Source organism: Macrotis lagotis, chromosome 4 (assembly GCF_037893015.1).
Source record: "Macrotis lagotis isolate mMagLag1 chromosome 4, bilby.v1.9.chrom.fasta, whole genome shotgun sequence".
NCBI lineage: Eukaryota > Metazoa > Chordata > Mammalia > Peramelemorphia > Peramelidae > Macrotis > Macrotis lagotis.
Window position 1 is genome coordinate 246,881,429 of NC_133661.1, and position 26,379 is coordinate 246,907,807.

At 36.8% G+C, this 26,379-nt stretch overlaps 2 protein-coding genes across 6 annotated transcripts in view; one reads left to right on the forward strand and one right to left on the reverse strand.

Annotated features, from left to right (window-relative positions):
* The window catches only part of ANGEL1 (angel homolog 1), a 111,365-nt gene that overhangs the window by 21,163 nt on the left and 63,823 nt on the right, over positions 1-26,379 (forward strand). Inside the window, exon 3 of the mRNA XM_074235659.1 lies at positions 9,022-9,130. The gene's annotated coding sequence lies outside the window, so the exon portion shown is untranslated. The remainder of the gene's footprint in view (positions 1-9,021; positions 9,131-26,379) is intronic.
* Positions 7,541-26,379, reverse strand: part of LRRC74A (leucine rich repeat containing 74A) — a 57,078-nt gene continuing 38,239 nt past the window's right edge. For 4 of the 5 annotated variants that reach the window (XM_074235669.1, XM_074235668.1, XM_074235667.1 and 1 more), the window contains 3 exons: positions 10,887-10,994; positions 8,949-9,034; positions 7,541-7,704 (listed from right to left, as the gene is read on the reverse strand). In XM_074235669.1, coding sequence (XP_074091770.1) covers positions 7,590-7,704; positions 8,949-9,034; positions 10,887-10,994 — 309 coding nt within the window. In that variant the 3' untranslated portion in view covers positions 7,541-7,589. Of the gene's footprint in view, positions 7,705-8,948; positions 9,035-10,886; positions 10,995-11,132; positions 11,207-26,379 lie in introns of those variants that run through there. The other variant, XM_074235671.1, reaches the window with a different exon arrangement.

The window sequence follows — 26,379 nt, forward strand, 5'->3', positions numbered from 1 at the left end:
TTAATTTAAATTTAAATTTTTAAATTTTTTTATTTTTAAATTTTTTCTTTACTTTATTGCTCATGAGGGTCAATATTTGGGGGGAGGGGGTATTATGTTTACTCTTAAACAAGAATATTTTAGTAATGTATAAAAATATCATTTGTAGAAAAAATAAAAATAAATAATTTTTTTTAAAAAAAGGATATAGACCCAGTAGTGGTATTGCTGGATCAAAGGGTAGGCACATTTTTGTTGCCCTTGGGGCGTAATTACAAATTGCTCTCCAGAAAGGTTGGTTGGGTTCACTGCTCCAACAACAATGCATTCATGGATGACCAGTTGTTTTTATATCACAATCATATCCAGATACTATACACTGCCCCTCCATTGAACATTTCCTCGGTATAAAGCTAATAGCTAAACAAAACCAATAGATATAGTCAGACAATAACTATGTCTGAAACTGTATGAAATATTTTGCACCTATAGTTAGTTCCCCACCTCTCTGCTACAGGGAGAGGGATATTTTCTCATTTCTTTTCTGAGTCTGAAATTGGTCATAATTTCTTATGGCACATTTATTGTCCATAATAGTCAACAAGCACCCATTTTAATCCTTTTTTGTTAACATAAAAATGCTAAAGATATTTTTGTTGTATATTAGACAACTCCTTAATTTTAAATATGAAGAAATAGAGACCCAGGGAGATAAAATTGCTTGGCACAGTCCCACATCAAGTAAGCAAAAATCTGTGTTCTATTCAGTACCTGCCATTTGAATCTAGTTTCAAGACACTTAATCATTGTTTCAGTTGAGAGAGCTGGTTTTGTTCCCTTTAAAAAAATTTCTCTCAGACAGACCTGAAATATCATGAACATATCAGAGACTTGTGAGAACGTATCTCCCTCTGCTGGAAGAATTAGAGAAGAGTTAGGAATAGACTGAAACAGACTGATGGTTTCCCAGAACGGAGTTTAAGGAGAATGTGTTTATATTGGTGGAAAGCTCCTTAGGGCTCTTTCTTTAAGATTTCCTCCAGCTTTAAATTATGAGATGCTGTTGCCTTTTCTCTAATCAATACAAAGAGAAGATTGTTGAACTAGATAGATGCCTTCTATGATTCTAGATATTTGCATAGACATGAGGGGAAACTGATGGACTGCATGCTTATAAGTTTCTTTTTTAAATTATGGTCTACAGGAGAGAATGCTGGATTTGGAATCAGAGGGTCTGGATTCAATTCATGGCTACCACTTGCTAGTCATATGAGCTTCAACAAGTTATTTAGCTCTTTTGGCTTTCCATTTCCTATAAAAGGAGGGAGTTGCTCTAGATGAATGCTAAGACTCATTTTGACTCAAAATGTTTGATAACCAGTTCAACATGTTGCATGTATGTATGTATGTATATATGCAAAGATTCATTCATTCAATAAACTTTTATTGATAAATTAAGATGTAGTGAGAGATAACATGGTGTAAGTATGGATTGGAAGTACAAGTAGTAGAACTAGATAGAGTCAGAAAGATCTCAGACTCTAGGGGTATGACCATAGTCAAGTCACTTAAGGTATCAGAGCTTCAACCAAGTCCTAGATTTTTGAGTCATCTCAATGGAAATAATTCTCCTACCAATACAGACCTTTGACATATACTATGGGTCAAGTCAAAAAATATTTCTTAAGTACCTGCTATGTGCCAGACTGTGCTAAATAATGGAGATACAAAGAAAAAAAAACAGTCCTTGCCCTCAAGAAACTCAGTCAAATGAGGGAGACAACATAAAAATAACTATATACAAATATGATAATGGAAGACTAAATTGTAGATAATAAAGGAGAGAAGGCACTAGCATTAAAGGGAATTAGAAAAGATTTCATATAGGAGGGATTTTAATTGGCTATTGAGCCAGAACTGAATGTTTCTGCAAAAATTTTGAGCAGATTTCTGTCTGTCTCTGTGCCTGTTTTTATCTCTCTCTCTCTCTCTCTCTCTCTCTCTCTCTCTCTCTCTCTCTCTCTCTCTCTCATATATATATGATTTTTGTCTCTGTCTCTGTCTCTCTCTGCCTCTTTCTCTCCCCTGGTGGCTTTCAAGTAAGTAGAAACTGCTATGGGCATCCAAGAGAAGAAAGGGCATTGGATGTATCACTAGTATGTGTCCATGCATGGAATTCTGTTTCTTTTCTTTCTTCTGCTCATCCTTTCTTGATCTTAAATGAGCCTACTCTGGAAGAAGAATAGATCAGATTACCACCTGGAAAACTATGAAAATTCAGGAGAGTCATCATAATTCTGGTGTTAGCAATATAATTAATCTGGTAGCTATAAAAGCTGAATCGGTGAGGAGTCAGCACTGAGTTTACCTTCTTGACCCAGGTCATCAAGGAGCCTGTCCAGCTAAGCAAAGGAAAGATTCATTTATTGGCTATACATCTCCTAGAAGTGAACTTGGAGGGGGCTCTGAGAAGGGAGAAAAGGGCCACTGGGGCTAGGAAATACCCTACTTCCTCTCTTCAGGAGGTGATGGTAGAGAGAATTATTTCATAATAACCCCTTTTATTTTGAGTCCACTCTTCCCAGGAACTAAATGCATATCTCCCCAGTTTGGGGAATATTGTTAATTTTTGGTCTTTGCTATACATTTTTGGTAAATATCTCTTTATAAAAAGTAATTGATATTAATTGGTTAATTTGTATTGAAGAGATGTTAACTGGTATAGGAATATTGAAAACATAACAGATGGGGCTCATAATCATATACTATTATATTAATATTACTATATTAGAAGCTAAAATCTTTAGAACTCTGAGAAGTTAATGGCTGCTTTCTAGTGATCCAATTTGCTAGTTCAAGTGGGGGTTCATAAAGTGATTTCATAAGCTGTAATACTTGAGGTTTAGTCTCAGTTTCTTCAGCTATGATTTCGGTTTTGTCTTTATTTTCTCCCACAAGCTACTGTCTTTGACCCTGTTTTCTTCTGTTAACTGCCAACTGCCTATCCAATCCAAGTCTATGATGAATTTTACCATTCACTGCCTTGTTTGTTAGGTTTCACTCATGGTCTACCCTATGTATCTTCATTTCTACTTACTATTCTTGCTGTTCCTCACATTTTCTACCTCTTTACTTTTTCACTGGCCAATCTTGGTCTTCCATGTTGGAATTCTCTCCCTTCTCGCCTCCAGATTCTGGTTTCCTTCAAGATAAATCCAAGTCAAGGCCATTCTTGGGCCTCTTATTTCTTGCTTCTTTTCATCTCCTAGTGAATTTTTTTAGGTTTTTTTTTTTTGCAAGGCAAATGGAGTTAAGTGTCTTGCCCAAGGCCACACCAGCTAGGTAAGTATTAAGTGTCTGAGGCCAGATTTGAACTCAGGTACTCCTAACTCCAGGGCCAGTGCTCTATCCATTGTGCCACCTAGCCATCCCACATCTCCTAGTGAATTTTCATTGAGATTATCTTCAGTCTACTCTGTACGTAGCTTGTATGCAGGTAGTTACTTGGATAGTCTTTTTCTATTAGAATTTAAGCTCCTTGATGTCAGGGAATGTGTTTTAGTCTATATGGCCAGCACTTTGCACAGTGTTTAGTATATATTTAAGTACTAATAAATGCTTCTTGACTTGACTTGCTAATGACTGTTCCAAGCTCTAGTTTTCAAATTCTAAGTTTTTGAATTCTGTTGCTGATAATTTTTCCTTCTCCATTAAGGAGAGCTGTAGTGTCTCAGAAGGGGTCAACAGAAATGAATAGATTCTAGTTCCTAAGCATCCCCCAAAACTGGCCCAACCTTTCTGGGTTTGTTTGATAAGAAAATGAATTAGAAGCCTTCCCAACCATGGAGAACAGACTTCTATCATTGACAGAAGTAACAAGGAGAAAAAAAGTCTAACACCCCTCCCCTCATCCCCCCCCCCCCCCCGTTGAAGTAGGAAAACATTCTGAGAGCTATAAAAATTCTGGACAAAACTGAGAAACTCCTAACTTACAGCCAAGTCTCCCCTTCCCATAGACTTTTATCAGCCTTGAACTTTTGGTGCTGACATGCCACCTAGTGGTCGAAGTATAGAATTAGCTGATGTTGGTCTGGACTCTTTTACTGTGATGGGGTAAGGAAGTCCATGAACTTCAGTATCAGACCAGTTCTGTCTATCCTGTGAACTTCCAGTGAGCTAGTTCTCCCCTAGGTTTAGATGATCCTGCCAAAGGTAGATAAGTCTACCCCAGAAAAGCAAGACAGCTGTGTTCTGGTGGCCTACTGAGTGTCAGTTTTCACATTTTTAAACAGACGGAATGTCCTATTTCTGTCTCTCCTCCTGTCTCGTTCCCTTCCCCTCTTCTCTCTTTGCTTTCTCTTCCCCTCCCCTCCCCTCCCCTCCCCTCCCCTCTCCTCCCCTCCCCTCCCCTCTCATTATTTTTGTTAAATTCTTTTTTGGGGAGATTCACATCTAGTCAGACATTGCTTTGACAGTTATTCATTCATTGGGAAGGACTAGTACAATGGATAGAGGACCAAGTCTGGAGTCAGGAAGACTCATCTTCCTGACTTCAAATCCAATCTCAAACACTTACTAGTATTTACTCAGATTCCTTATCTATAAAATGAGCTAGAGAGAGAAATGGCAAATTACTATCTTTGTCAAGAAAATACCGACTGGGTGGGGTAGCTAGGTGGCACAGTGGATAGAGCATCGACCCTGGAGTCAGGAGGACCTGAGTTCAAATTTGACTCCAGACACTTAATGATTACCTAGTTGTGTGGCCTTAGGCAATTCCTTTAACCCCGTTTGCCTTGTAAAATCCTAAAAAAAAAAAAAATACCGACTGGGGTTCATGAAGTTTGAATTGACCGAAGTAACTAAAGAATAATTTCAGCAACAAACATTTAAAAGCCTATGAAAACAGCACATTGTTGATGAAAAACAGAATTTAAATGAAAGTTTCTCACCGGAAGGTTCTTATCATCTAATGGGATAAGATATAAACAAAGACAGTTACAATATAACATGTAAATGTGTTTTAGAGATGCTTTGTGAAACCTCAAAGGGATTAGTAGAGAATGCTTTCTGGGGGCATATGATGATGTTTGTCTTTCATTCTCAAAGAAGACCATGACATCAGGGGGGTGATGCCATGATATGCAGGAGCATTGGATTTGAGTGAGGTGGTGGGTGGTGGTGGTTGTGGGGGCTATGCTGTTATCAGCCTCACCATCTCTTCCACAGTCATCTGGTCCAGTGGTCAGATATGTCTCAGGACAACAGGAGATGGCTCTGGATGTGAGGCAGAGTTAAGTGACTTGCCTGAGATCACACAGCTAATAAGTACCCGAGGTAGAATTTGAACTCAGGTCCTCCTGACTTCCCAATCAGTCCATAATCACTATACTGTCTAGTTGCTCACAGCAATTATATAGGAAACTTATGTTGTTCAGTCATTTCAGCTGTGACTGACTCTGACTTCATTTGGGGTTTACTTGGCAAAGAATACTGGAGTAGTTTTCCATTTCCTTCTCTAACAAATTTTACAGATGAGAACAATGAGGCAAATCATATTGAGTGACTTGCCCAGGGTCACACAGCCAGTAAGTCTGAGGCCAGATTTGAACTCAGGAAGATGTCTTCCTGACTCCAGGACTAGAACCTATCTGTCCTGTCACCTAGTTGCATGGTAGGCTTATGGAGAGAGTACTTTTCTAAAGCTTGTGGGTTTCACCAAGAAAGCTGCAGTCTTTACTCTCAACAAGTTTGTAATTTACCTTGGTGGAGAATAGCTTTTTACAGAATAGCTTTTTCTACCATTCAATATTACCAAGGACCTCTTTTGGCCACCACTGCTGTTTTCCATCTTTTGATTAAAAAAAAACAACTAGTTCTTTCTTTGTCTTTTATTCCCCTAAATAGCCTTTTTCAAGCTTTATCTTTTAAAATTTCATGCTTTATAGAATTTACTACAATCACAATAAAGTTTACTTGGGAAAACAAGTGAATAAGAATATTAAAGGCACCTTGAAAAGTTGATGGAAATATTGTACTCTTAGATATGAGAATGTCAAAAAGCAGTTATCAATCAGCTAATCAAGAAGCATTTATTAACTGCTTAGCCCATCAAAACTACCTGAGAAAGGGAGGAAATTAGGTGGCTCAGTGAATGGAGTAAGTCTTCCTGAAGTCAGGAAGACTTGAGGTCAAATTCAACCTTAGATACTTACTAGCTGTAAGCAAATCATTTAACTTCTATTTGGCTTAATCCACTGATGAAGGAAATGACAAAATATTCTAGTATCATTACTAAGGAAACCCTATGAACAGTATTGGTGTGCTATGGCCAGCAGGGTTATGAAGAGTTAGACAAACAAACGGGGGAGGGAGGGATGAAGTAATAGACCAATGAAATCGAATTTTTATTTATTATTTATTTAGAAGAGACATACTCAAATGTATGCATAATGCAAATGTATGCATATAACATTAGTGGAAAATGTAGAAAATAAAAACTTGGTAAAAGGATTTATTACTCAATAAATATATTTAGAAAATTGGTTGGCAATGCAATAGGAAAGAAATTAAACTCTCTTACTCCATATTCACTCTAGTGAATTCTAGTTGAATGACTCCACAAGAGAAATGTCCTATGTTAAATTTTGCTGCTGCTTTTTATTAGGAAATGTGTAATTTGAGGATTGGGCAACTGGGTGGCTCAATGGATAGAATACTGGGCCTGAAATCAGAACCATAGTTGATCCTAGGTATATTCTCTATCCATTTCCTTTCCTAACCATCATATGATTTTTGAGACTACCCAATTTCCCAAGAGTTAATTTATTCATTCATTTTTATTAGCCAAAACATATTAAAAATCCTTGACAGAATGTTAACACCACAAGGGAAGGAAATATTTAATAGATACTGTGCTAAACACTTGACAGTTGTCTTACTTGATCTTCACAACAACCCTGAGAAGTAGGTGCTGTTATTATCCCCATTTTACAGATGAAGAAATTGAGACAACCTGCAATTACGGGATTTGCCCAGGGACACAGGAAATAGACATTTGAAGCTGGATTTGATAGACCTTTCTGATTCCAAGCCCAGCTTCTTCCAGGATCCTTAGAGAACCCTAGATTAGCCCTCTTGGTTTATGGATGAAGAAACTAAGACTCAGGAGGTGGCACAACTCCCTCCAGGATCACAAAGCTGGTAAATGGCAGAGTTGAGACTGATCCCCTGTCTCCCAATTTCCCATTCTAGTTTTCTTGCTGACCCTCTAATGTCTCAATTTGAGTCGTCATCTCTTCTCTTGAACTACTCAGAGAATCAATCCATGTTTTATGATCACATGAGATCTCTCTCTAACTCCTTCATCTTTGTTATTCCCTTGAAAATCTAACAACCATCCTCTCTCTGTTATGATCACTTCCTTCTTTAGCTGATCTTTAGTCTTCTAGCTTCAGAATTTACCCCTAACTTTGGGCCTCCTTGTTCCTTAAAACACCTGTTCCTTGGCTGACTGTTTATCCCAGAGACTGTCTACAGCTGCTGAAAAACAGCCCAGACATAAGAGGAAACTTTGTGGTTTATTTTTCATTGGTCATGTCTAAGGCTGTCTACAAGACTTTAGTATATGCTTCCTTGTTTCTTGCTTCCTCTTCATTTTTCCTCGTGGTATTATTACCTTTTCTGTCATTAGGACTGATGCCATATTCTGGTTCTTGTAATACTCTATTTTAAAAGGAAGAAAATAATAACAATTAGTGGGTACCTCAGGAGTAACTGTTTGATAATAATTTAAAGACAAATAAAAATTTTAAATAATCTTGCTGCTCTTTGATAAAGTTAATGATAACAGAACAACAATTTTGAGGAAGCTACTAAGATAAAGGCACTGAAGATATCTTTCCTGAAAAACATAAATCAAATATATAGTTCTTACTGTGAGAATCTAAAGAAAATGTAGAAATTGGGAAATTATCACAAGTCATTTGTTATCTCAATAATTTAAGTTGTTTCACTCCAGAGATGTGTCTACTGGGACATCAGTCCAGAAAGTGATTCTTTAAAAGACTTACAAGCTCTTTGACAGCAGGGACTGGACTCTTTTATTGTTATTCAGTTGTTTCAGTTGTGCCTGTCTCTTCATGACCACATTTTGGTGTTTCTTAGCAAAGATACTAGAGTGATTTGTCATTTCCTTCTTCAGCTTATTTCCAAATGAAGAAACTGAGGCAAATACAGCTAAGTGACTTGTCCAGGGTGACACAGCCAATAAGTATCAGATTTGAACTCAGTTCTTCCTCACTTCAGAATCTGTGTTCAATCCATTGCACCACCTAACTACTGATGCCTCTGACTCTGACTCTGTCATTTCTTATCTATGTGACCTTGGACAAATGAAATTTATGACCTACCCATTTTCTTTAAAAATCTACAAATGACGGAACTGAAGGTCAGATTTCTTGAGATAAAATGACTTATCCATGGATCACCACATTATTAATAGGCAGAGTGAACAGTGAGCAGAAACACCACCAGTTCCCTGCTGCTTATGGGATAGACAGTGAACTATACTACTAGCAAACTTGAAAAGGGTTCTGGGGGCAGCTAGGTGGCACAGTGAATTGAGCACCGGCCCTGGAGTCAGGAGGACCTGAGTTCAAATGTGACCTCACCTAGCTGTGTGACCTTGGGCAAATCACCTAACCACATTGTCTTAGATAAAAATTTTTTAAAAAAAGAAAAGGCTTCTGGATGTTGCAGAGTGGGTGGGGCTGATGCTCCCAGGAAACGGGATGAATAGAGTTCTCAATTCTCTTAGGTCTAATGAACTGGAACAATTTCTTCTAAGTGAAAATGAAGAATTCCATACAGCAGACAGTTAGAAATGGATAAAGAAATATTCCAGACACGTGTCATGGCACCAGGAGATCTCACTACTATAATAGTCGGAGTACAAGATTGAAGCTTACCTGTAATCTACTATCCCTGTTTGATCTGGGTCAAGTTTCTTAATTAATTCCCTGATTTGTATTCTGTTCAAAGGAACCTTTGTTTGCTGCAGAAGTGGAAGGAAGAAGAAAACTGCGTTAATCAAATCCTCTAAAACTATCCTAACGTATTATTTCAGAGTCACATCTTACCACTAGTTCAGGTACGTAGACCTTCTTGGTTGAAATGGGAATGGAGGGCTTGGAGGATACTGAAACTGATGACCAATCCAAAGCAAAACTCAGCATGTAATTGAGAGGAAAAACCCCACTCATTTCTTGTGTTTAATGACAAAGCCCATTATGGAGGAGTAAAAGGAAAGGATCCGGATCCACAATAGGCAAAATTCCAAGGAAGGTCAAGTTTGTTTTACATACTTCTCTCTTGTCTCTCTTTGAAAGTCCTTAAATCCTTATATTTTTCTTCTATCTTTCAAAAAAGGGAGGCTCTCATTAGAGAAGTACAACCCAGTTATTCTCTCCTGACTTCTATCTGTTCAGCTTCCCTCTATATCAACAAAATATATCTTCCCTTTTGTGCTCTCACTGTGGTATAAAAATATGGATAAAAATTTGTGCTTCATCTGCTAGGATATCACTTACATTTTAATAGGATCTTTTCTACCTAGACCCAAAGAAGTGTTTAAAAGGGAAATTTTAGACATTAAGGTAGGGTTTTTGTGGTGTGTGTGTGTGTGTGTGTGTGTGTGTGTGTGTGTGTGTGTTTATAGTACATGTGTATACAACATATAATACATTTTTGTTGTTCAGTTGTTTCATTTGTATATGACTCTTCATAACCTCATTTGAGATGTTCTTGCCAAAGATACTGGAGTAGTCTGCCATTTCCTTCTCTAGCTCATTTTCAGATGAGGAAACTGAGACAAATAGGATTAAGGGACTTGACCAGGATCACGCAGATAATAAGAGTTTGAGTCCAAATTTGAATGTAGGAAGATGGATCTTCCTAACTCCAGGTCTGGCATGAGGTACCACCTAATTTCCCTAATATACACAGATAAAGATATAGATAGATTATATAAATATATATGTATGTATATATATATATATATATATAGTGTGTATACACACATATACACATATGGTATAAATATATGCTTATATGTATATGTATATATTAAATAGGACTTTATCTCTTAAAGAGCTATTTAATATCTTACTATATTTGTGTAAATGAATAAATATTTGCCCTTAATCTACACATATACACACAAATGTATTATGACTGTGTTTGAATGAATATACATGGGAGAAATAAATGTATATATGTGTATAAATGTATAAATGTATATATGTATATATTTGTATATTTATTTATGTGTGTATATTGAGGTGTATATACACACACAGAGACTGACAGGTCTACTGCTCTGAGATATTTCAGACACACCCACACTTGAGACATATATATATATATATGTATGTATATGCACATAGGTATAACCTGATGGCTGTGATACTATATACACATTCTATATGTATATATATATATGAACTATTTATACACTATTACTACAAACACACTGAGATATATACATGTATAAAAACAAAGTGTGTATGCATACTGAAATGTTTGAGATACTATATAAACACATATATTCATATATGTATATATTTACTATTACATTTATATCTATGTGCTTACATGTTTACGTATTTTGTATATTGATCATATTGTACAAGAAACAGGTAGATTCTGACAAAGTTGTGGTTGCCTAGGTCAGAAAACTCAAAAGATGAGAAACATCCCCTAGGATGTTTGTTGGTAATACAACCTTTAGGATTTCTAAATGTTATCTAGTAATATGACCTCACATTTCCAAATTAGAATCCCATGAAGAAACACAGAGGCATAAAAACACAGACACAGATATTGTGTGTAGCTATGGGAAACCACACCATTGTCAAGGCTTTCCGAAACTCGCCCACAGGCATCTTCACTGTTCCAAGATGATCTATTTCCTTGAAGAAGTCAAAGACTGTGATATTTTTCTTATCCACGTAAGCCTGAGAGAAGCAAAAGAAACCAATAATGAAAACGTGACTATTGGAGGGAACCTATCTTAAAGCTATCACTTCATCTTAGACCTGTCCCATTATACTGTAGTGTGATGTTGACATTTTGGATGATTGAATGACCTACCCAAGTAATGGTTGCCTCTAAAAGTTTGATCTTAGATGGCAAGTTTCCTTGCTCCTCAGTAAAATGACCAACACACCTATATGAGAGAGGGAAAGAGAAAAGGAGAAATAGAACAGAGGGAGAAGAAGAGACAAGAAAGAATTGGAGTGAGGGGGAGAGAAAGAGAACAGACACAGAAAGATAGACAGAGGGAAAAGAAGAGAGATTGAGAGGGAAGAGAGAGACAGACAGAGACAGAGAGATTATTGCTGGCAAGTACATTTAATAAAGACATGAATATGGAACAAGAGCAGAGACCTATGACCTGGATGATTGTACCTGAATATTGTGTTCTTGGCTTCAGGCTTATTTGCATGCCAACCAGGGAGCATTATGGGAGCTGAACCTCCTCACAGCTCCCACAGTAATCCTGAAGGATATTGTTGGATATAGGTTCTGAAACGGATTTTGGGGAAACTAAAACTAACAATTGGGTTTTAATAATTAAAAGGATTAAAAAATAATAGTAATCCTAGTCAGATACTTGGCAAGTTGTAGGCACCAGAAGATAAATGTTCAAAAGAATAGGCTTAATTTTAGCCTGGGGACTTTTGTTGGCCTTCCTGGGTCTAGCAGCTCATAGCTCTCAGCAATGTAGTAAACTTATTTATAAAAGTTCCCTCTATTTCTTTGTTTCTTTCTCTTTTAAAGCATTAAATGCAAGGTACAGACAAGGACAACAGACATTGGGTGAGGGAGAAATCAAAGAAATCTTTGTGGATTAAATGAGACTTGAGCTGGCCTTTGAAGGATAGGTCAATTTTTTTATGGGTAGAGAAGAGATAGGGAGGCTTCTCCAAACAGGGGGGAGATTTATTTTCAGCTTTAGGTTTCTTGGAACACAAATAGGTATATTATGCAATATCTAAATTCCAATCTATGAATAGATCCGAGGGAATGAAGAGACACTGACACAGATTATTTTTTTTAAACAGAGTGAGCCTGCAAGCACATGCAAATCCAACCCATGAGTGCTGTTTGTTGCTGATTAAAATACTTATTAAATACTTAGGATCTTAGATTTAGAAATGCAAGGGAAGGAACTTTAGAGCTTCTCTATTCTTGCTCTCTATAATTCACAAATGAAGAAATTGAAAACTAGGGAAGCTGTATGAGTTAAGTGTAAGATCTGTACTGCTAATAGGTCACTAAGCCAAGATTCAAATCCAATATTTAACCCACTACACCAGATCACACCTAGCATTGCTGGGAGGCGTTATTCAAAGTCTAAATGGTCACATTCCAGTCATAGTGCTGATTACCTGCACTCATAGATGGAATACTCCATTTATATGACTTTGGAATGCATTTTATTATTCTTCTCTGAACAGAACTTTAGCTTCTAAGTATATCTTGTTTATATGTTAGATTGTTTGTCAGTTGTGTTCAACTCTTCATGACTCCACTGGGGTTTTCTTGGTAGAGATATTAAAGTGGTTTGTCATTTCCTTCTGCAGATGAGGAAACTGGGGCAAACAGGGTTGAGTGTCTTGCTCAGGTCACACATTAATTAATAAGTGGCTGAAGCCAGATTTGACCTCAGGAAGATGACTTTTCCTGAGTCCTGACCCAGTACTCTGTGCCACCTAGCTGTCCCATATTTTGTTTAGGCTGAAACCAAAACTAGTTTTCATTTATCAAATATTGGCAAGGTATGATGGGCTATAACCATGACTGAGTAGAGGTGAGTCATTCATGGTAAATCTTAACATTGTGCTTTAGCTGAACCACAAAGTTTATATTATACAATAGACACTTTTGTCGAAGATAACCTCAACCTTTGTATTTGGTATTTCTCTTTTGTATACAAGACAGTAGAACTTAGTAGATTATGGCAGGGATCTAGGTTCAAATCTTTCTAACATTTATTTGCTGTGTGACTATGCAAAGATTACTTATCCTCTCTGTATCTCATTTTCCTCTTTAGCACCTTCTGTAAAATACCCTCTTTTGGGGACTGTTGTAAGGTTCCAGTAGCATAATGTATATTAAGTGGTTTTCAAACTTTAGAATTGAAGTCTTTAAGTCCAAACTAAAACCCACCTTCTGCAGAAAGCCTTTCCCAAATCTAGTGTCTTCCCTCTATAAATTATTTCCTATATAGTTTGTATATATTTGTTTGTATCTTTTCTTCCTCATTAGATTGTGAATTCTTTAGGAGCATAATAAATGAATGTCAATTATTAATTAAAACTGTTACATTAATATGCTAATATATGTAATGGCTATAAATGAATAAAGCAATTATTAAGGTTTGTGCAAATTCAAATACAAAGGTTGAAGTTACCTTAATGCAATTGTCTGTTTTAACTATGTAGTTCATTATAAACTTTGTGGTTCACCTGAAGCACAATGTTAAGATTTGCCATGAATGACTCCTAAGACATGGCCATAGCCCATCACAACCTACCATTATTTGGTAAATGAAAACTAGTTTTGATATCAACCTAAACAAAACATAGAATAGCTAGAAGGCATAGTGGATAAACTTCTTGGCTTCTAGGTCAGAAAGAGTTCAAATTTGATTTCAGACACTTATTAACTGTGTGACCCTGGGTAAGTCACTTAACTCTGTTTGCCTCAGTTCCTCATCTATAAAATGAGCAGTAAACCACTCTAATATCTGCCAGAGTACTATGTGCAAAGTGCTGACTTGGTATTAGGGATACAAATAGAGAGGCAAGACATGCCCCACTTTCAGGGAGCTCACTTTTGAATGGGAGAAATAATACATATGGAAGGTTTCAGCTGCAAGTCAAATGGAAGGGTCCCAAGGTCCCTAGGATACAGTGGTAAAGCAGACTTTGATGTTTTTGTTCTTTAATGCCATTTTCACTCATAATATTATGTCAATTTCTGATTTTGAACTATTCGGTAGTGCCAAGAGCCAACCAAATGGCAGAAAGAAAGGTATGATGGTGATAAATGGTCTACATATGATTTCTAATTGTATGCTGCAGATTGCTGGTCCTGGTAAACAGTAAATTTCTAGTACTAGGGAGAAAAATGAAGTACAGTGAAGTGATGAAACCATAGCTAAAAAGGGAATATGTCTAAGCAGGAAAGGATGAGATCAAAAAAAGGAAAAAAAAAACAAAAAGAAAAGGGGGACTAATTATTATTGTCACACTAATCTGTCAATGATAACTAGTGTTCCTAAGGATAATGTGAGACATTGTAAGATTCTGACTTGCTTTTCACCACAAAGCAAAATGATATTTTGAACACAGTTTCTGTATAAAAGTGCATTTTATTCCGATTTAAAAATTGGTTTAAAAAAGTGACTATTTATTCACAATGGTATTTGATTGGCTTGAGTATCCCATACTCTAATCACATTAACAGGTCTCTTTTCACATGCAAAAAGATCTTCTCCAAAATACTTGCAAATATCTTTCATTCTAATAACCCATGAAGAGTCTATTCATTGATCTTATAAGTCTGAAGTTTTATGTAAGAAGCTTTAGTTTGAAACAACATGTAAACTGTAACATGATTTTTAGGTCATTTGAAGTTTTTGAGTACGCATGTTTGGTGTGGGGCATGGGTACTATAAATTCAATTAAATTTTAACAGACATTTGTTTAACTATGGACAAAGTGATGAAGTGTATAGAGGGTGAGGCTTAGAGCCAGGCAAACCATGTATTTGATGATACTGTGTGATTTTGGGCAAGTTACTTTGCTCTAGGTGACTCACTAAAAGCATAAATTGCAAATAGTGGAGGGGAATAGCTTCACCTGGAAGTTCCATGTACCCGTGAAATCACAATCCCTATCTATGTGGGATAAAACACTGGGCTAGCTCCTGAGAAAACAAAGGTTAAGAAAAACAAACAATGGGCAATGGACAAAAAAAAAAAACCCCATAGTAGAATCTGTACACTAGAAGAGTTCACTTCTTTTGGGTTGAGGTACAATGATAAGTAAATGCAAAAGTAATTTTAAGAGGTAGTAAGCATTGAAGGCTGAGGCTTGGCCTCTTGTATGGGAAACAGAAACTGTACTTTAAAGGAATTTAGAGGCAAAAGTGAAGAGAAGTCCACAGGACAGATCCTACAATGATAAGACATTAAATGTCACACACCTGGAACATCTAGAAACCCCCTTTTTTATTGGAATAGAAAATGCATGAAAGGGAATACTATGAAATAAGATTAAATGTGTAGGTGGGAGACAGATTATGAAAGGCTAAATATTTTGTATTTTATCTTAGAGACAATAAGGAGCCACAAATTGATTTTAAAGTATGGATAAAAAACATTAATAAAGTGCCTACTGTGGAATAGATATTATGCAAATTACTTTATAAATATTATCTCATGTGATCCTCACAACAGTCAATTAATCAATCCACATTTATTCAATACTGCACTGAGTCTTGGGGATATAAAAAAGAAAAAAAGAAAAAAACAGTCCCTGTCCTCAAGGAACGTCATTTTAATGAGACCACAGGCAAACAAATATATATAAAGCAAACTTTATCAGGATAAATAGGAAATATTTAATAGATAGAATTCAGAGAGATTGAGGATAGGTCTCTATAGAAGGTGAAATTTTATTTGGGACTTAAAGGAAACCAGGGAGGTCAATAATTGGAATGGAGGAAGGAAAGAATTCCAGACAGGGACACAGCCAGAGAAAATGTTGAGAGGTGAGAGATGGAGTGTGCCATTTGTGTCATTGCCCTCACAGTTCCCACTGGTGATACTTTTGTTATATTCAAAAGTCATAATATCAGGTCTGGAAAGTACAGGTAGGGATGCAATAATGGAGATAGTGAGAGGGGAGAAGGAAGAAGAGGAAGAGAGGAGGAGGAGGAGGAGGAGGAGGAGGAGGAGGAGGAGTAAGAGAGAGACAGAGAAGAAACAAAGGTGGAGAAAGCCAGACAGAGACAGAGAAACAATGACAAAGACATAAACAGGGATTCACAGAGAAAGACAGAGACAGAAAGATACACAAAAAAGATAAAAATGGAAGACTAAAGGGGAAAGGGGTAAAAGAGTAAAGATAACAGGGGAGAAAAGAGAAAGAAAGGAGAAGTAGAGAAAGAAGAGAGGAAAGAGAAAGAGAAAGATAGACACAGAGACTGAGACAGATAGAAAGGTCTCATGGAGATTTGTTTCCCTATTCTTACAACTTCTGGAGAAACCCACAAATAAAGCATTATTTTCTTCATGAAAATGTGCAAACAAGCACAATCTTTTTCTTCTGTCTGTGTAATTTTCTTAATATAGCACTTATCAGTTAGTGCTTGAAAAACATTTAATGATGATGATGATCAAGCAAGCATATGTTAGTCATTAACTGTGCTAGGTAGGCACTGTGCTGGACCTAGCACATAGGATAAAAAGTCTCAAGGAGTTTCCAATCTAGCCAATGGAGACATTTTACATATATAGGTATGTATAAGAATGGCAAGTAATTGGAAGGGGAGATCTTAGAAGTAAAAAAAAAAATCCCTCTTCCTTCAAAGTGAAGTTCAAGATCCCCAATACCCTTTGATTTCCATTGCCTATCCTCACAGGGGAAGGGGGATTTGTGGGGGTTTTCAATTTGGAAATGGCTACCATGGAGCAGGCACATCCTTGATCTTCTCCAGCAGTTTGCAAATAAAAAGCAAAGTAAGAGTCTTAGATTCCTATGTGAAAATACCTGAGAATTCCGAGCAACCAAATTGTAGTTGTCAGACTTTAAAATCTGCCAGGACATCAGGGAAGGATGCCCAAGGAGTGTCAATGTCTACACAGACATGAAATAAGTTTTGTGTTTCAGCTGAAAAACTGCCACCTCTACAGGTGTATCAGTCTCTATTAGATTTGTAGGACATTGGTCTCAGTTTAGAATGGAAGTCCTGGAGAAACCAGCCTGGATACAGAAAGCAAAAGCCATTTGGAGTCAGAGTAACTGTATTCAAATCCCAACTCCTTGGGAATTGTGACCTGCAATAAATCATTTGACTTGTCTCTAGATTTTAGGTTTCTCATTCTGTTCAAATCAACAAATATTTTAAGGTCTTGAGAGAAAGAATTAAACAATTCCTATTTTCAAGGAACTTACATTCTACTGGCAGGAAACTAATTGTACAATAAGTTAACACAAAATATATTGGAAACAAAAAGCAATTTGGAAGGGAAGGGGACACTGACAACTAGTGGAAGGATGAGAGGTCTCTGATTGTCCCTTTGGGCTATCTGACTTAGACCTGGCACTCTATTCACTGTCGGGCAGACTTGAGTTCAAATCTTAGCTCAGACACATACTAGATGTGTAACCCTGGACAAGTCATTCAAAAATCACCTTCCAGGGTTGTTGTGAGGATCAAATGAGATCATCCTTTTTAAGTGCTTAGCATAGTATCTAGACATAGTAAGTATTAAAGAAATACTTTTTCTCTTACCTCTGTATGACCTTGGAATATTTGCTTTAACCTCTGTGGACATTTCCTTATCTGTAAGATGTGAAGTCTAGGCTAGATGAGCTCTTCTAATACTAGGATTCATTCAACCTATCCTTTCTATCCCTATTGCCAACATTCTCATCATGATCTCACACTACACTATTTCAATACTTCTAACTAATCTTACCTTTACTTTTTCCTTTTTCACTCTTCCTGTACATCAATGGTGTCAAGTTGAGAAACAAATTCTTGTGGGCCACACAGTGATTATAAAATCACAAATAAACACTGTGTTTTATTGTATATTTAAAATTTTGTTAAACATTTCCAATTACATTTTAATCTGATTCTAGGTACACTCAAGTTTTGTAAGACCATTAAGTTTGACATCACTGCCGGCTTCATCTTAAATTTTTCTTTCAATTTGTTTCTGCCCTGCTAAAAATAAAAATAAAATTTTAGGGACCCTAGACAGTTCAAAGTCAGCATGTCTTTCAGAACTGCTCTTAAATACCCTGACTGTGAATTTGATAGGGGCAGTCACAAACAGTTGCCACCTCAGGGATGTAGCCTAGGTTATCTGGGAAAGGCCTTATGAGCAGAGACTTAACTGTGATGGGAAGCTGACCACAAAATAAATACCCCAGAGAAGAAAAAAAATAATCATGGTTCTATTGATTGTTTTCCCACAGGTTAGTCTACTTGGAGAGAGAGAGAGAAACACATCTTCATCAGGGAATCTCCAACATATCATTAAAGTCTGACCCTTCCCAGGTCAGGAGGCTTCTATGGGTTTTAATAATTGTATGAAAACAATTAAATCTGCAAAAAGCTTCACAATAGTGATCACTAAAAAAACTAGTTATTTCTCTTCCTTAAAGTTTCCTATATCTTCCCTATCTCCAACACACACATTTGTCTCAGTATGATACTTATATACACAATTATTACTACCTCTGGCCATGGTGCTGACTTTGGTTTTCAAGAACTCCAAAATCTAGTTGCAAACTGTTTTTCCACTCTTATTTCCTATAATTGTCCTACATAATTGTTTCTGCTCTAGCCTACCCAACTTATTCACTGTACTCCAGGCACATGGGACACATTCCTGCTAATGTTGTTTCTCCTGCTAAGAAGTATTTACCCATATAGGCTCTTGATTGCATATAAAACAAACAAACAACAACAAAAAACTCATTCTATAGCCAACTTCAAAAATCAATGGATTTGAAGTCAAATTCCCATATGTCAGTGCTGGATTTGTTATATACTACCTGTGAGATATTGAGAATCACTTTCCCTCTCTTAGCTAAAAAGGATTGAGATCGATTCAGAGGACCCAGGTTCATATTCCCAGCTTTGTTACTTACTGCCATTGCTATCTTGGGTAAAATACTTCACTTGTTATGTTTCAGTTTCTTAAGCTATAAATGAGGAGGCTGGACGAGATGAACTCGAAGAGCCTTACTAATTCTATAATATATTTTACTTTTGGTGGAATGAAGGGGCTGGATAATCCCTAAAATCCCTATCACTTAAAAATTCTATGACCTTATAATTCTAATCTTCTCCATGAAATCTTCCCTAAACATTTTGCCTCATCATTGCTCTTTTATTATATGCTGCAGTTTTTTCTTGGTTACTGTTTATATGTTCTGCCCCCACCTATATTTTATGCGTTAAAAGGCAGGGATAGTATCTATTATTATTTTTTAATTCTTCCCCCACAGCACTTAGCACAGCATTTCACCAATAGTAGCTACAATAAATTGCTTTTAACAGGACCAAGAATGGAAGTCTTGAAAAATATTGGTTCAAATCCCTCCTTTGACAATTATTAGCTATATGACATCAGGGAAATCACTTCCGTTAGTCAACTAGTATCTATTATTAAATGTATATTACATGCCTGGCACTATCTAAGAGCTGTAGATACAAAAGCAAACAACAACAAAACAATAGCATCAATGACAGCCTCAACAACAGTCCCTGCTTTCAGAGAGTTCACAGTTGAATGGGGGAGGCAACATGCAAACAATCACATACAAATAAGTTATATATGTATACATATATACATGATACATATGTATCTATTGGGAGAAGCCTCAGAAGAAAGATACTAAAATTAAGGAAGATAGGGTAAGGTTTCCTGCAGAATATGAGTTTTAGCTGAGATTTGAATGTGGTAGGAACAAACAGGGAGAGCCTCAGTTTTCCTATCTGTAAAATAGAGGTAGTAATGCCTGTTCTACTTCCCTCAAAGTTGTGGGACTCAAATGAGGTAACTTATAATAACAGCTAACATTTATATAGTATTTTCAAAGTAGTTTACAAATTTTATCTCATTTTATCCTCACAAAAATCCTGACAGATAGGTGCTATTACTATCTCTGCTTTACAGATAAGGAAACTAAGACAAACAGAAGTTAGGTTCAATGTCTGAGGCTAGAACTGAATTCAGGTCTTACTGATCTCAGGTCACTATACTATGTAGTTTCTCCATAACTGATCAATAAAAAGTCCTTAGTGATTTTTAAGGCACCATAAAAATGTCAATTATAACTGGTATTATAACAATATAGAGGACTGACCTTAGAAGTAGTTAGACCTGAATTCAAATCCTGCCTCAGACTCCAGCTTTCTGTCCCTGGGCCATGTAGCCTCTCAAAACATTTTTTCATCATTTATAAAATGAATATAATAATGGTACCTACCTTCATTCTTGGGGAATCAAATGAGCTAACATAATTTGATAAAGCCTTTGACAAAACTTAAAAGTTGTATATAAATGCAGCTATTATTTTTATATTTCATGTCAATCTTGTCCCATAGGACAAACAAACAACAACAAAAACTCATTCTATAGTCAACTTCAAAAATAAATGGATTTGAAGTCAAATTCCCATATGTCAATGCTGGGTTTCTTATATACTATCTGTGAGATATTGAGAATCACTTTCCCCTCTCTTAGCTAAAAAGGAATGAGATCAATTCAGAGGACCCAGGTTCATATTCCCAGCTTTGTCACTTGCTACCATTGCCATCTTAACCTTTGATCTCCTATCTTTGTAGTCTTTGAGTCTTCTATAAGGATGCTGGTCATAGTTAGCCTACCATCACAAAACAAAATGCTCAAACTCAGGAAGCAGAAATATAGTTGAAAGCTTTAAGTTTCTTCTAGGGAAATGTCAAGAAGTTTCATTTAGAGAACATCCCCAAGGATGATAGTCTTAATAGGCAGACCTAAAGACTCTCTCTTTTTTCCCCCCTTTGGCTATCTGAGGATAGGGTGTTTTAGGAGTGATTCAGAAGGATATTTCTTTTACCTCTTTCCTTATTTATCACTGAAGGTGCTCTGTCCAGAGGAATGTAAATTTGATTGCTTAAACCTCCTAAGATAACTTGGGGTTGCTAGATTTCTTTCTTAAGGATCATGACTTAAACCCAAATCACTCTGGATGCCATTAATTATCCAAGAGTAGAACCTAGACCAAGCTCCATTTAGTCATTGTTTGGACCCTAATTGGCTCAGAGGAATGGAAATGACAATTTTTTTGACCAGAAATTTTGAAGAGCTTGTCTCAGTTTGATTTTTTTTTATTAAGTAAGAGACCATTTTCTGCCTCATTTCTTACCTAACCTTAATCATCAAATATTGTGTCTGTTAAAAACGTTAGCTGAAAAAGACTAAGGTCTCCCACTGTATCCAGGGCCATCTCTCCAGTCATCTTGATCCATATCTAGCCACTAGATCCAAAGATTCTGGAGGAGAAAGTGAGATTGATGGCTTTGCATAGCTTTCCCTCATTTAAATTTAATTTACTTGTATTGATGACAGGGAAAGTGGTGGTGCTGTTATAAAGATGAGAGTTCTTGAAAGTGAAAAACTCATGACTAGCCCTGAAGGTAGAAAAGCTCAGGATTTTTATTTTACAAGCCTGCAAAGTTCACTTGTGAGAAATTATAGGTGCTTCCCACAGGAAGTAAGAGGCGGTTGTTAGTTAAAGATAAACATTACAAAGACTGGAGTCAGCCTATGGTTATTAATTAGGCTGAAAGGCACAAAGCCTACATATAGGAATATGAGAGTAGGACAAAAGAGGAGATAAAGGAATTGACCTCAACCAATCACCAAACTGGAAGAGTTCTTCCAACCTAACCTAAAGAGGCCAGACCTGAGATTAAATCACAGACCTGAGATTAGACGGAAGCCTAAATCCTGACTGACCTAGGGCTCCTGATCTTACACAAACACACTTACATAAAGGTTCATGCAAAGTAACTCACACAACCCCTGTGTTGATTGAGGTTCATCAGAATAACATAAATCGTATGAATGGGGGCGGGGGGGGCATATTCAGGAGTGGTGTGAGTTAGGTGTATCAATTAGAGTGTACCCCTGAAGATTCAGACCAGTAGTTACTCTGGGAGAGGAAAAAGCCTCTCATATTGTCTATATGACTGAATATTGTTATAATTAGAGGCTTTTTCCCATTATGAGAAATAACCTGTTCCTGCAGGAGTATTAATTAATAAAAACTATTCAAGCATTTTAGGTTACATTTTTATTATGAGTCAATTTAAAACACACACACAGATTAAACTTTTTTCCTGGAGAGATAATAAACTGCTTGAGGAAAGTCTGAATAATAAAGGTCTAGGCAAAAGTACCTAAGGGAAAGAGAGAAAGGAAAACAGAGCTGGCTGGACTTAGATTCGACTGAGTCTGGCCATGAGGAGAGATTAGGACAGACTTTTATAGTCTTCCCACTTCTTGTGCAGGGAAGAGCCAAGGAAAATGTGGGTAAAAGGGGATCCCTCCCCTCTAAATGATTGAGGTCAGGTACCCATTCTGAAAGACAGGAAACTGGAGGAGGGGTAGAGGGATGAACTGAGGTTGCTCTTATCTTGATGAATTTACATTTAACAATGGTTACATTGAACAATAGGAGGGAATTTACAGACAGGCACAAATAACATTTTCTTAATATTAAAAACTAGACAAATATTTCTCCTTCTATGGTATGTCATGGCATCACCTCCCTGATGCCATGGTCCCCTTCAAAAAATGGAGGAAAAATGATAATCTCTGGTTTATCATTATCAGTATCTCAATTAGGGTACAACTATTGTTCAAAAAATCAGGGTGTTGTAAATATCAATAAAGCAAAGACTGTTCTGAGGCAATGTGGTATTAAAGATGGAGAATTGGCTTCCAAAGACCTGAGCTCTGGTCGTATTTTTAATCATATTGGCAAGTCCCTTAACTTTTAAGGACTTCAGGGCCATAAATTATAGAGAAGGTTAATTGATAGGCTGTATCATCTAGGAATTTCCTATATTAATGAAAACATAGGACTGGTACCTTTCCCTAATGGTTATTTTGCCATTGATTTATGTTTTCTTTTGTCCTTTTCTTTCTTTTTCTTTTTTGCAAGACAATGAGGTTAAGTGACTTGCCCCAGTTCCCACAGCTAGATAATTATTAAGTGTCTGATGCTGGATTTTAAGTCAGGGCCTCCTGACTCCAGAACCTGTCCTCTATCCACTGTGCTACCTAGCTGACCCTCTGTTTTCTTTTTAAAGAGAAATATTTACCCTGAAATTAAAAAAAATAGAAGACATGAAAATTTATGACTAATAACATGATGAATTTGGTGGTCAGTTCCATGGCATTCTAGGTTTGCCACAGTATAAAAAAAGCAAACTATTCTTATTATTGCTGTCTTGCAGCAATTTCAGAGTTTCAAATCATGGTAGAACTACTTTGGGTCAGAGATATTTCACAATTGATTCCTCTTTTCTTTCTATACCTTCTCTGAATCATAGAAACTTCTACACAGAAGGATTCCTAAGTCCACATTCTTAGCTTCCAGAATTTTGTTTTTTTCACCCTTTTGTCTGAATGTTTATGATTGACATTCATTGTTCCTTTATTCCCCATTAATCTTGATCAGCTTCTCAGGAGAGACAGCACAAGAGAAGCTCTGGAAAAATCATATAACTTTAATTAGTTAAAGTGTTTGCCCTCAGAACCATTTATCTCTTAGCAAAGAGGGCTGGAGACTTTAAAGGGGAAAAATATGGCGATCAAGGGCCTAAACATAGCCCTAAGCAACCAGATCCCTCTCCTTAAGGCTTCATTTTTGTTCCTCTAGATTTTTGTTGGTAAGGTATTGCCAAGTTCTTCAGATCTCTTATTTAAAATTTTTTTTTATTTCTTTTCTCTAGTCTCTATCCTCTAATCTTTTAAAGCTAGCATCTAAGAGAGAGAGAGAGAGAGAGAGAGAGAGAGAGAGAGAGAGAGAGAGAGAGAGTCTTCTTTTCTATTCTTACAAGATGGAATATTATTCTTGATCCTAGACTTTTTCACATCTCTATTGAGTTTCTCTTTCATGACTGTAGGACATTCAATAAACATTTGAAAAGTGCAAACTATGGGTCAGATCCTATGCCAAGCATTAGGGATTCAAAGAAGGGTGAAAAAAATATTCTCTGCTCTCAAGAAATGTACAGTTTAAAGGGGGAGATAACATGCCATCAGTTATTTATAAGCAAGCTATATACAAAGTTTGTACATTTTTATGGCATTTTCCTGCTTCTGTGTCTTTTTCTGTGATGTGTCCTTGATGTTGAGACCCAAACCAGAGAAGTTGGGGCTTAATGGGCATAGTATAGAAGGTTTGCCAGACAATTAGGAGACACAGTGAATATAGAATATAGGAGCCTCTGAGTTCAAATCTGACCTCAAGATACTTACTAGCTTTATGATCTTGTGTAAGTCACTTAACCTTGTTTGCCTCAGTTTCCTCATTTGTAAAATGAGCTTGAAGGGGGTCCCAATTAATGAGTCCCCTCTCTAACATTCAGATCTGCTCTGAGTGTCCTTGCTAAAACCAGGAATTCCAATTATGACTAGTCCTACAACCCCTATCTCCTAGTTCTTGCCCAAGACCTTTGGGTCTCTTGTGTGTTTTTTTATATCAGTATACACTGAATAGGGTTATCTTTTAATCTAATGCTAAGGTCAGTCAAGTGGGGGTATTCTTGGAGTATTCTTTGATATACAAAAACCCTTTTTACAAGTATGTGTTATAACTCTACAGAAGGTCTATCCTTCAGGTGGTACCAACTTCTGCTCTCCAGACCCACTACTTGTCTGAGTTCATTTCTTTTCTTCCTTCCTTTTCTTTCCCTATGTAAAGGAGGGTATGTCAGATGCCTCTTTGCAAGAGTATTTCTCAACTCTCACCCCTCTGTGCCAGCACAATGCCCAATAAAATGCCAACTTGCCTGGAAGAGAACCTGTCATCTCCTGAATTCCTTCTCAGACCAGTGCCAACCATAATATTATAATGGTACAAATCCCAACAGGTTGGAAACCACTTTAACATCTTGGCCAAGAAAACTTCAAATGGAGTCATGAAAGAGTTGGACATGACTGAAAAATAACTCAACAAATAAGTTTATATTTATCATCCTGACTGGCAATACCAGGCACTACCAGTAGGTATTGACATCTGACACATAATGGGAATTCATTAGATTCAAACCTGTTGTAAAACAAGCTAGTCCCTACCTTTATCAATTATGTAAATTTGACATTCTGAGTTCTAATTGATATGTACATTCGAGTTCTAATTGATATGTACCCTAAGGATTACTTTTCTAGCTTCCCTTTAATTTGAAGGTTTTGTTCCTCTACATTGAGCAAAACAAAGCACAGCTCTTACTCACAGGCATAGTAGGCCGATTGCTTCTTTGCTGAGTATGTTTATTCTCATTTTCAGTTGCTCATGTTTCTTTCATAGGAATAAAAGGCCTCATGCCCTGGTAATTGTCTCAACCTTCTATTACTTTCTATTCAGCATTACTAGAGTGTTGAGTTTACTTTCCCTTGCTTAGTCCAGGATATTGTGGCACAGATACAGATGAATCAGTGACAGGAGATAGCTCTAGGTAAAATGATCTTCTTTTCCTATAACTGCATCATGTCTTCATTACTATTGACCTAGTTGATGGGCATACACAGAAGACTTCTAACTTTCATGTGTTAATTCAAAGTCTTGACCATTGTTGTTTCCTACTTAGGGCAAAGAGGCATCATAGGGTACAATGGATGAAGAGCTGGTCTTGGAGTCTGGGAAACTCAGGTTCAAGTCCTAGTTCTAAAATGTAGTGGCTGTGTAATCCTGGGAAGTCACTTAATCTGTCAATGCTCCAGAGTCCACAGCTCTGAGACTATGAATAGCATTAGTAGAGGGAATTTCTTCATCCCTATGCCAGTGAAACCAGGGTCCAGTTTCACCAAGTTCTGTCTTGTTTAGGACAGCTGATTATTTGGTTCATTCTTTGTTGTGGCAGAACAAATGGTGGACCAGGAGTCAGAAGATTCATGATTCTAATATTGACTCTTTTCGTTTCTACAAATATTCTTTAAGCACCTATTATTTTTTTTAATTAAAGATTTTATTTATTTTGAGTTTTACCATTTTTCCCCTAATTTACTTCCTTCCCCCCACCCCCCACAGAAGGTAATTTGTCAGTCTTTACATTGTTTCCATGGTATACATTGATCCAAAATGAGTGTGATGAGAAAGAAATCATATCCTTAAGGAAGAAACATACAGTATAAGAGATAGCAAGATCAGACAATAAGATATCAGTTTTTTCCCCTAAATTTAAAGTAATAGTCCTTGGTCTTTGTTCAAACTCCACAGTTGTTTCTCTGGATACAGATGGTATTCTCTATTGTAGACAGCCCCAAATTGTCCCTGATTGTTGCACTGATGGAATGAGCAAGTCCATCAA